General features: G+C 42.9%; 1 protein-coding gene across 1 annotated transcript; it reads right to left on the reverse strand.

Moving 5' to 3' along the window:
- Positions 1-892: 892 nt before the first annotated feature.
- tmem72 (transmembrane protein 72) lies at positions 893-9,261 on the reverse strand. The gene is made up of 6 exons (XM_064316647.1): positions 8,552-9,261; positions 6,550-6,589; positions 6,235-6,282; positions 5,744-5,815; positions 3,549-3,688; positions 893-2,430 (listed from the first exon to the last, which is right to left on the reverse strand). The coding sequence occupies exons 1-6, from the start codon at positions 8,619-8,621 to the stop codon at positions 1,994-1,996; spliced, it is 807 nt and encodes a 268-aa protein (XP_064172717.1). The 5' UTR covers positions 8,622-9,261; the 3' UTR covers positions 893-1,993.
- Positions 9,262-11,859: the final 2,598 nt, after the last annotated feature.

Consider the following 11,859-nt stretch of genomic DNA (forward strand, 5'->3'; position numbering starts at 1 on the left):
TTCCGCACAGAAGCCTGGCTGGTTTGGACAATGGAGAAGTTTCCATGGTGACACGGAACCATTCGGACGCACTCAGTGTGTACGCGAGAGCAGAGCTGCAGGACTAAGAGCTGGTCTTGGTCTCAAGACCACGGTTGTGTTTGACTGAGAATGATCTGTGTTCTAATTAGAGCACACAGCTGCTGTTCAGCTTTCAGCCCAGCAGTCCGTGTGCTGTGGTTTTGCTAACACGCTCAACAAAGTTTAAAAATTGAAAAGCATGCAACTTGAATTCAGCTCATCAGTCAAAAGTGTTATGGTTGTCGTGGGGGGGCCAGAGAAACCACATTTTGCATTCGTGCCAAGTTAATGCAATGCATCCATCTGTTTCGAAACTAATTGTACACCCAGTACATTAACAATCTGTGCATGTTTTTTGAATCAAGAGAAAATCTGTTATGAATGCTTAAAAAGACTGTAAAATAATTGTTCATTACACCGTCCAACTGTATTATACCTCTTGAGATAGAGAAAGATGTAATGATATTTGGTATATTTTATAGGCAAGCCTGGGCTGATTTAATTGGGACCAGCATTCAATATTATCAGATCATTCGCTTGACAGTCTTCTACAAACCTACTTGCAAAACATATGTTTTTCCAGCATAGAATTTTATAGTCATATTTTTTGGCTGGAAGAAATAATAATAATAATAATAATACATTTAAAAAATAACAATAAGACCTACTCTGATTGGCCCCAAATAATAAAAATAGCAAATTGTGTGCCTATGTTACTGCAGGGCTAGGCCCCCTAATTACCTTCAGAAACATATTCAGATGCTGTGTATGTTTGAAGTGCTAATTCTTTCACAAAGTGAAAGCTTAGTAATGTAATGAAAGCTCAAACAGCTGGAAATGCAGTATTTTATTTTTGCATTTAAGATGAAGACCATTATTTGGTCTTGAGAACTTGGTAGGATATGGCTGTTTTACTGAAATGTGCATGTAGAAATACAAAGTTAAAAACACTAAATTTTGGACAGTTATGACTATGGTCATATAAGACACTCAATTATGATCTCAATCTCAAATGAGGTTTACGGCCATTCTGTTCTTGGTCTTGAATCAGACCTGTAACATTATCAGTCGTATTCTACCAAATCAATTTGTTCTGCTACTTTACTCTCTCCCAAACACAAGCCCACAAACAAAATCATTTCAGAAGAGTTTTCCCCATGTAAAGTTTTATTTGGAATTGATAATGATATCTCAGTGTTTGCAAACTTGAAGCACATATTCCATAAATGCATGTGTGAGGAGGACTGATTAACAGGAAGCACCAGAGCACATGGTGTATTGTCATGTGTACTGATTCAAAAAGAAATTTGAATACAAATATGTATTTCTTTCCCTCATAATTGTACCACTTCAAAGCAAGCAGATGTTACATAAATGCTCATTATAGCAATAATTACAGCCTAAACAAGAGTATATTATTGTGTGGCGCTTTTATGATTGCTGACAAGACACATTGGACGATGACTGTCCCAGATTTGTCAGGAGGCCACCTCTGACCAATCAGAAGAGAGAAGTGCATTGTACGAAGAGAAAAACAACGCAATCAAAGTGTCACCTCGAGCGGTTCATCAGTAGTGGAGTCTGTGGCTCTAGCTGTGATTAGATGAAAGTGATTCTTGTGTCGCCCCCTGGTGGCGGTGTTACACAAAAAATTGCGACAGTCAGATTCTGTGACCATAGCGGGTGTCGAGAGCAATTTCACCTAATTCACTGCCGGGTCACATATTTTGATAGCAGTGTTACCGTAACCGGTGGCCATAACTTGTGTACTGAGCCCTGTGAAAATTGCTTTAGTGACAACAGCAATGAGTGTGAGACTTCACCTGGCTATATTTGGTCAATCTCTCAGTCTTTTTTTTCCATAGTTCAGACCAAGTCACATGCTACTCTAGGGTCACAGAATTTGACGGGTTATGGAGTGCGACGGCAGTTCTCACGGTCTGATCATCGGCGCTTTGTCTGAGGTCGTCTCCTCGTGCTCCGCGTCCTGGTATTCCTGCATTTTGGTCTCAGTCTCGCTCTCGACGGCGTACTTGTCGTTAAAACAGACGCGTCTCTTGTCGCGCTTGCCGGAGGGGACCTCCGACGCTTCCGCGGCTGGTGGGGCCTCCGGCGTCGCCTGGGCGCCGTCTCTCGAAGGCCGCTTGTCGCCCGCGCCGGGGAAGTAGGACAGCGCCGAGGTCCGGTTGCCGGCGGCGATGCGGAAGAAGGAGTACGTCTGCTCGGCCTCCCCGCCGTCGCTGGCGACGGTGGTCACCGTGGACGCGTCTTCGTAGCGGCCGGCCGCGCCGGCGGGCTCCTTGGCCGATGACCCGTTCTGCTTTTTGCTCAGGAGGAAGTAGGCGAAGCCCGTGACCAGGAGCATGGTGCCTGCAAATCATTTCATAACATCATAAAATAGAATACATTTTATTTATATAGTCCCTTTCGAGCAGAGAGCGCAGAGTGCTTCCCAAAGCAGATAAAAGTAAGGTGTAAAATAACAACACAGGGAGTAGGCTACAATAAAAGCAGAATACAAGGGAAGAACGAACGGCAAATATAATAGCAACATAGAGTGTAGAAGAATAAAAGGCAATATGAAAACTCAAAGAATAAAACGAAGAACTAAGCACAGCAAAAGTGAAACATGATAACAAAACAAAGTAAAAGAACAGTAGCATTAAGACCCTACAATTAAAAAGGAAAAGGCATTACATTACAGGCATATGGCAGATGCTCTTATTCAGAGCTACGTACAAAAGTGTATAACCAAAACCAGGAACAGGTGTGTTGAAAACCCTAGAGGGAAGTACAGTTCCAAGTGCAGGGAACGACCACGTAGTTTAACTTGGACCCTGTAGGTTAATCTAGGCACAGAAAATAGCCATCAGTCATTACAGTAGGCGGTTTTGTTTAAAAAAATAAAAAATAAAAATAAATAAAGGGTTTTTAAGCTAGTTTTAAAAGCAGAGACTATATCAGCAGACCTAATATTGTGTGGAAGGCTGTTCCAGAGCCTAGGGGCCATTATATTGGGTAATGGCCCCTAGGCTCTTACAGGTAGTGAACAAAAAAAAAAGGAAACACCAATATCTGTTACATCCAGTCTACCCCTACTTTATGCCAGGCTGGCCGGTGGAGGATGGGTTCCCCCTCTGTAGCCAGGTTCCTCCCAAGATTGCTTATAATCGGGGAGTTTTTCTCTCGCCATCATTTCAGGGTTTTTTGTTGTCTTTTTTTCACCCTTTTTAATGTGCTCTGCTGTTTGGGGGCACAGTCCTGGTTTTTGCTCTTTTCTGCTACTTTGCAAAGCGTCTTTGTGACAGTTTTCTGTAAAAAGCAGCATACATATAAAACTGTGGAACATCACACCAGTCTTCCCAGAGAAAGTCTCATTAACTCAGGTTGAGCTGATGGCAGCCGAAAAACACTGTCTCCGCCATTGTTCCAGAACATCCCATAAGTCCTTATGGGGTTCAGAAATGCCCTTATTTGGGGTTCAGTACCTGGGATAACGGCATGCCACAGCAGGACGGGGTGCAGGAAGCACACCACGGACATCAGGGTGTAGTAGAGAAACTTCTGGAAGCCTCCCAGGGTGGCCAACTTCTTCCACAAGACGAACACTTTCCACTTGGGAGGGCACCTACAGAGGGAGGGAAACAGAGGTTCACTGCACCCCGGGAAACGCAGGCCAGACCTGGGTCAAATATCAACTTCAAACATTTCAGCTAATTTGGTTCACCAAACAAACACGCAACTGAACCTGTGTTTAGCAGTTGTCTACGACCATGAAATGCACTTTTTGTACGTCGCTTTGGATAAAAGCGTCTGCCAAATAAATGTAATGTAATGTAATAACAAAAATTATACAATCACATAAGACACTATATATTTTTTGTTCTGATAAATTATTAGACTGTGTTAGATGCCAGTGAAATCTACACATTTTACTGGCATCTAAAGCATCAAAGGCGGGAATGATCTACATTATGAAATGCTGCCCCCTGCTGGATATTTATGGGATTTTATCATGAATTCAAGGTAAGCGTTCTCAGAGTACATTTTCTCAGTAGCTATTTAATTACACTTGTTCTGCTGAGCTCACCACGGATCTTCAGTTCATTTTATGGGGATGATAATAACTGACATGTGGCCATGAAGAAGTACCCCTATAAATCCATAGTAGTCATACCATATATGGAAAATTACTGAATGGGATTCCACCCAAAAATCATAATTATGTTCATATATATGTGTGTGTGTGTGTGTGTGTGTGTGTGTGTGTGTGTGCAGGCATGCGTGTGTGTCAGAATAACTGATGTGACCTGTATCGCATGTTTCAAAAATATGTTTCATCCATATGTTTCATGCATATGACAAATTGAGATAAACTCTATTATGTCGCAATTATATTATGTGAAATTACTTATCTTTTGTATTGGAAAATACTGCAGACTAATGACACATCAATTATTTTCTCTACATTCCTATACTCATGAACACAATATTTATGACACTGGGATGGTGCTCTGTACAATTTATTTGTTGTGAACCAAAGTTTTGCACATGAATACCAGCATATTAATTCATTTGTTTTCGTCTGGAGTTCCTCCTTAACGCTCTGAAGTGATTCAACTTCCTGACGACTCACTGGCGCCACCTACGCCAATGAGGTCAGAGAGGGAACAGCGCTCCTGTGGCTCTGCACTAGACTCCGCTGCTATAAATCACCCAGACATGCAGCAAATTGCACTTATTCATCTTACAAAGGCATCTGAGAGTGGAGGCATGAACTGAGATATAAGCTGACCCAATACTGCTGTGTTTAAAATGTGCAAAAGGTTCATCAGATGCATCTGACACTGTCCATGGCTCCTAGGGCTGGGCGATATGGACAAAATCAAATATCAGGATATTTTTGACCAAATACCTCGATATCGATATTGTGGTGATATTGGGGGGATGACTATGGGTACTTTCACAAAATTACACAATGAGGTTTTGATAAATAATCATCAGTAATGCCTATTGTAATAACTAAGTGGGTAAAGGCAAAGAATAGAACAGCTAGAACAGTCAGGTAAGTTCAGAAAATTACATCACCTTACCATAACGCTGCCTTTAAAACCAGGAAAAGACAACACTTATGCCATATCACAATATTACGATATACAAAATCCCAGACGATATGGAGTCTCATATCATGATATTGATATAATAACGACATATTGCCCAGCCCTAATGGCTCCTACTCCCCAATTGAGCAAGTCAGCCTCAAAGACCATTTCAGCCCAAAGGACACAGCAGAACATATTCTCGGTTCGTTTAAGGCACTTTGCATGTTTTTGGTTCTTTTGCTGAGGATGATGTGCACATGAAAGTTCTGCCTTCATGTGGTGTACTTGGGTGGCACAGTGGTACCAAGTTTTCTGTGTAGAGTTTGCTTGTTCTCCCCATGTCTGTGTGGGTTTCCTCCAGGTACTCCCACAGCCCAAAGACATGCAGGTTAGGCTAATTGGAGACTCTGAATTGCTCATAGGTATGATTGCGTGAACGAATGGCGTGTGGGCCCTGTGGTGGACTGGTGACTGGTTCAGGGTGTATTCCTGCCTCTCACCCAATGCATGCTGGGATATGCCCCAGACTCCCATCACCCTAAGCAGTTCAGAAAATGGACGTGTGGATGTTGCGTACTTACGGCAGACACCACATCAGCAAGATGTCAGTGAAGAAGGACAGCTCAAACACCAGCATCCCCGCAGAGGAGACACTACAGACGGGACGCACAGAAAGATTTATTTCAGACGAACACTTGCTTTGGCTCTCCTCTGATGTCACATCGTAGTTTCTGTAACTTTTTCATGCCTGGCCGGGTTAACGGAGCGTTAGCCAACCCAGCACGAATGGATCATCCTACTGAGGTGGGTCAGAACCGCTCCTCAAAATGGTTCTGACCCAAACTCAAACACCGACTGTGGAGTACTCACAGGGGACAAACAGCCAGACTGTGGAATACTCACAGGAGATAAATGGCCAGACTGTGGAATACTCACAGGAGATAAATGGCCAGACTGTGGAATACTCACAGGAGATAAATGGCCAGACTGTGGAATACTCACAGGAGATAAACAGCTTGAGACTGTGGAATACTCACAGGAGATAAACAGCTTGAGACTGTGGAATACTCACAGGAGATAAACGGCTAGGCTGTGGAATACTCCAGGATACAACTGCCAGCTGTGGAATACACAGGAGATAAAGGCTTAGGCTGTGGAACTTCAGGAGTAAAGGCAGGCTGTGGAATACTCACAGAGATAATGGCAAGCTGTGAATACCAAGGAGATAAATGGCCATGTCTGTGAATAGCACAGAGATAAATACGGCAGGACTGATCCGGAAAACTCAACAGTGAGATAAATGGCCAGGCTGTGGAATACCACCAGGAGATAAACCGAGCTTGAGCCACTGTGAATACTTCAAGAGAAAGCAGCTAGGCTGTGGAACTCTCCCTGCCTCAGTGTCTCCACCCCAACTGCACACATCACTGTGGGGGGGGGGGAGAAAGAGAGAGAGACAATTTAGAACCTGTAACTTTCTGGTTTAGTTTGACTAAAGAGATTTGTGGGAATCTCTGAAGATAGCAACATATAATTTTACCAAGAATATATATTTGAGTCACATTGTTCTGTTCGCTAGACACACTGTGAACACATCACCAGGAGCGGGAACAGATCACGCTGAAAAACTGCAACAGCTGAAAAGGATCAGACAAGCCGCTGCATATTTAAACCACCAGGTGGCAGGGTTTGCACATAACTGTACCGAAGCGCTGTAGTTCAGTCTCAACTGTAAATCACACTTCAAGAGAATGCCGCTATTGCGAACGTGTTGGATATCAAAATGTTTTCAAATAATAATGAAATGAAATAGTGGTTCACCTAAACAATATAAGAAATGCAGAAAGGCAATTACAGATGTGATATTATTTTGGTGTACAAACAATAGCCTATAAGCAGAAAGGTATCTCTATCCGTCTGTAAATAAATGGTTGTATTATTTAAATCATATTAAACTGTTGATATGCTGAATAGTACGCCTGGTGATTTCTGTACAGCAAACACAATACACCTTTTTTTATTCCACTAAGGGACATAAATAGGGTCAATACAAATACAGGTAAATGCACTAAAATTAAGAATAAAATTTATCTGTAAAGGACCAAACGTATAAACAAATTACACGAGATTAATAAAGTGTAAGCATAAGCAGTTAACGCGAGATGTAAGGTCTTAGAGGGCGGCATGTTTTCCACATAAAACCAGTCCAGCAACACGTTAAACATATCTGAGAAGTTTATTTTTACAGTATGTAGAAACGGAATGCACAAGCGGCGAGGTTAAGATGGTATTTGCTCGCGCCAATCCAGTCGATTAAACAAATTCCAAAGTAAATAATCAGGCTATTCGGCGGTTGCCAGTTCCGCATCCAAGAATGTAAATATATATATATACCACGTCGTCATCAGTCTCTCTCTAACGAATATTAAACAGCTGACATGATGTAGGCTATTTGTTGCGGAGCTAATTATTACACGCAAAACGCGCAACAGTAGCTACATGCAGTCATTAGCCTACTTCCATACATGGGGCGAATTGTTCGACCATTTATCGACCCGTGCGTTAAACTATGCCCTTGCTAATATATTCGGGCCATTGCATGAAATAAATTACTTTATCTCTTCATTCCATAATCGTTTTGCATAATCCTTCATCACATGAAAGGCTGTTTTAGCCAGCCAGCTCTCCTTATTTAATTGCTCTACCGGGTGGTGTCTTGACCGATGGCCTGTACTGTACTGCCCTATTTTCTTCTACATGTTTCGCTCATGGAAGTTCTGGGGAATGGACGGGATACGGGAAACATCGCCTCTGTGCAGAATTATCCGGACGGAAGATAAGCAGCGGGGAGCAATCTGTCGGTGAAGAGAGCAAGTCAAGAAATCATTCCGCCGTATAATTCACACGGAGAGCTTTCCCCCTTTGACCGTCCCGCCTTTAAGCGGCACTGTTGCGAGTTCACTTTGCGTTTAGGGGGTCGCCATGGTAATCTTGGTAGGCTAAAAGGGTTCGTGATATATTACAGCTAAGGTAGAAATCTCAGGTGACTCATAAAAAGCACAGTTTTTATGCCCGAGCTCTACGGTCTTTCCTGACCTTCAAATTTATTATATGGGATTCAGTTTACATATGTGTGCATATTTCTTTTTCACTGCGTTCTCGTGGGAGACTATACGCAGGACCTAAGTCATCTTAAAAAAAAAGTCCAGACAGGTTAGCCTAGCTTAATTGCGCATACACTCGCATGTTGGTTTATTGGCAAATGCCCCTGGAACCGATTTTAGGACTAACGGCTCTGCATAATTGAGATTCTTTCATTTATAGTGTACCAAAATTAAATCTCTGATCATTGCAGACATTTATACCATGGAGGTGGAAGGAGTCCATACCTGCCGCTGTTGAAACGCCAAGTATCCTGCAAGCACACTCCACCACCATCCAAACAGCCGAAGTCCCCATCCTCCAGTTAAAACCTGCTTCCCTTTAATAACAGCTTTCACTTCCCTAAAGTCTTTACTTGCTATTGTAACATAATCCCATTATAAGGCAAAGGGGGGAAAAAACAAAATTGTTTTCCGAACCGCGGACCTTTGCATTTCTTTCAGAATAATAAATGGCACTCGTTTCTACCTTCACCCAGCGCGAGAAGGACCCCCACCCCTCGGGAGGTGAGCTCTCCGCAGTTAATCAGCCTTCGCCCTGTGCGGATGGCGAAACGCTGGACACAAAATGCGGCAACTCTCGCCCAGTTCTCCTCGCTTTCCAGGTCAGCTGCACGCTGAAGGTGAACGGAAGACAATAACGTACTTTTTTTAGAGGGCCCTTCAGAAATGTGGGTTAATGATATACTTGACAAGAAGACCGCGATTATTAAGTGGCTATTACGGGAACACCGAAACGACCTTGCCGCGAGGATCAAGGCAATAACGCCCTCGTGCAGGACTAAAAGGCCACCACATATTTCCCAGATTAACTGTTTAGAGGCTGTCTAGATCAGCGCTGTGGCAAAAAAAAAAAAAAAAATCTAAGCACACACTAGCATCATTCTCATTCACTGGTTAGGGAACTGTCTGCAACCGGCACAGATCAGCTGGAGATCGAGTGGCTCCAGTGATCTTCTGGTGATACGGTCATTTAAACAAAGTACGTATCGCAAGGTCAATCATATTTAGTAGCACGTTCAAAAACTGTAACTGCTGGCATGTAAGCTCCCCCCCCCCCCTAATTAAATGATTAATGGTGGTTGGCATCGGTCTGTGGCACGTGGTTTTAATAAAAAACCGACCCCGACAATTGACAGATGTTTACCAAAACGCGAGGCGAGCGCAGCACCAGAGGCAATCTCCACGAGCCCATTCGTATCGGTGTCAGAGGTCACGCGGATTGGTTCATTCTTGGTCAAAATGGATTATGATGGATTAATAGCACACATGGCTGCAGCCTCCTTCGGCGTCTCGGATTACTATTCTGAGAGAAAGCAGCGACATTTTCTACCATGCTTTTATTGCAGTTTCACGTTACAACTAAAAAACAGCAACGTAAAGTTAATTATGACTGTTCTGTAAGGAAGAAAAAAAAAGTTTGGCTAGAAAACGGGCTGCTTAATAAGCTTTAGCAAGGACCACTGACTTGGCTCCTTTTTCAAATACTTTCACCCAGAAAAAAAAAAGGTATAACAAAAGTAAAGTTCATCCAAAGCTGCAATTCCCTTGTTAAACTGAAAGGTCGATTTGTACAGAGGACGATCCTGGGAACCTTGAAAACAAGTTTAGGAGTTTATAGTCAGTTCACCATAGCTTCACTAAGAGTCTGGTCCACGGGGTGAACGTTTCCCCGACCACATGATAAATATACAACTATGTGAAAATGCACATGGGGTCCACAGTATCCTTCACTAAGCAATAAATACATCATGTTTATCTCATACAATACACTTTACACTACTTAAGGGAGGAGCGATCATCCAAAGCACTTTATCAAGCTCTTATCTAAAAACATTCACATCATATATTTTGTATATATTTGTATTCAGGTTTCATCGGTGGACAAAAAGCTTTTTTTCCGTTTCCTCGCCAATCTCCCATTTCTGCGTGATTAAGTTGGGTGGACTGGGCAGAGGGAGACTAGAAACACTGTGCTTTATTCTAACGGATCAGCAGTAGACTATAAAAGGGTTATTTACTGCTGTGCATTGCATCGCATACTTCTCGTTTTCCAAATCTTTTTTAATTTCTTTCAGTTCATCTTTTTTCCTTTATTCCCTCTTTATTGTAAACACTCCAAATTCATTTTAAAAGGATGAGGCCCAGTTTGGGTCGCTCCCCTCGCCCTGCAGGGGCAAATACAAAGAAACAGGCCAAAATAAATGCATAAATAACTGAACGCGATATAGCTACCCCTATAACTCGTCTGTGGAATACATTCACCCGTCTTATGCAGTTCTGCGGGTGGTTCTTAAAACCCCATTACGCGGTCAGTAGCCTGAGTTAAGTCGTAATGGCGGTCCGGTTATGAATGACTAAATTCCAGCTCCACCTGGTTGGGCACGCGCCGATTAAACTCAGTGCGTGAATTTAAGTGAGGTAAGCGTTTGGCTGAGAAAACCGAGAATGGCACTACGATTTAACAAGACAGGGTAAAAATTGACACAGTTTGTTCTCTCGAATGAGATGAAATGGTGTTCTTCAGTGGAGTGGAGCGTGGTTTACCCAAACTCGCTCTCACGGAAATGAATCGGGAATACACGTAATATATAAATATTAAATACAGAAATGCAAGGAAGTAGACAGCTAATAAGACTGTATAGAGAGAGTAAATTCACAAAAACACAACCACGGCCTTTAAGAGTCAGAAAACGTTGCACACGCGGGGAAACTTCATGACGAACAAAGGCCTATTGATCGATGGAAAATACAGCCTTCCAAAGCTGCTGGACTTCCCCGGAGAGCTATGAAGACAAACTGTAAATTACAGTAAGCCTGCCTTACAGCACACTACTGGCGAAAACAGAGAACCGTGGCAATATACAGCTTTGAAATGCAGGCTGACACTTGTTGAGAAAAATGCTAATCCCACCGCATTCAACAAAGATTCCTTTGTTTCCTCCCGGGTCCACCCGTTTCCAGATTAGTGACCTTGTTATTTGTGGTGTGTGCCAGCATTTTGCGTCGCTGTATGCCAGTTACTGATGAACACAGACACAAACACAGCACCCCTCTAACACACCATGACCGGCTAATGCAGTAATTCACTCAATTCAGGACCAGAAACCTGACCTTGCACAGAGAAACGCATTTATTTATTTGTTTATTTATTTGCGTGTTATGTATTGATGTAGCTGAATGTTTACGGATCCCTGCACATGCACTGTACTGTATACATTTATCAGATTTACACAGATCTTTGTCATTTATAGAGCTGAATGTCAGGATAAGCACCCCGGTGCAACGGCAATGTCCCGTCCGAAAACTGAACGTGCCACCACTGAGCACAAGCACACGACCTTAACCCGGGTAGCCTACCACACTGCCATCCCCAAACTACTGAATGATCAATTCAGTTCTTAAAAGCGACACTGTACACCAGAGGCACAGAACAAAAGCCACACAGCTCACCACGGCAGCAGGCATAAAATGGCTTATCGGCGCAGAACCAGCTGAAACTAGCGAGGCTTTCGCCAGCAGCTACTACGGCCTTT

The sequence above is a fragment of the Anguilla rostrata genome, chromosome 18, assembly GCF_018555375.3.
Source record: "Anguilla rostrata isolate EN2019 chromosome 18, ASM1855537v3, whole genome shotgun sequence".
Lineage (NCBI taxonomy): Eukaryota > Metazoa > Chordata > Actinopteri > Anguilliformes > Anguillidae > Anguilla > Anguilla rostrata.

Coding starts and splice junctions, on each gene's coding strand:
- tmem72 (XM_064316647.1), bottom strand. CDS start 8,621: ATGGGGACTTCGGCTGTTTGGATGGTGGTGGAGTGTGCTTGCAGGATA. Junction 5,816..6,234: donor AGCCTAGCCGTTTATCTCCT/GTGAGTATTCCA, acceptor TCCCGTCTGTAG/TGTCTCCTCTGCGGGGATGC. Junction 3,689..5,743: donor TTGCTGATGTGGTGTCTGCC/GTAAGTACGCAA, acceptor CTCCCTCTGTAG/GTGCCCTCCCAAGTGGAAAG.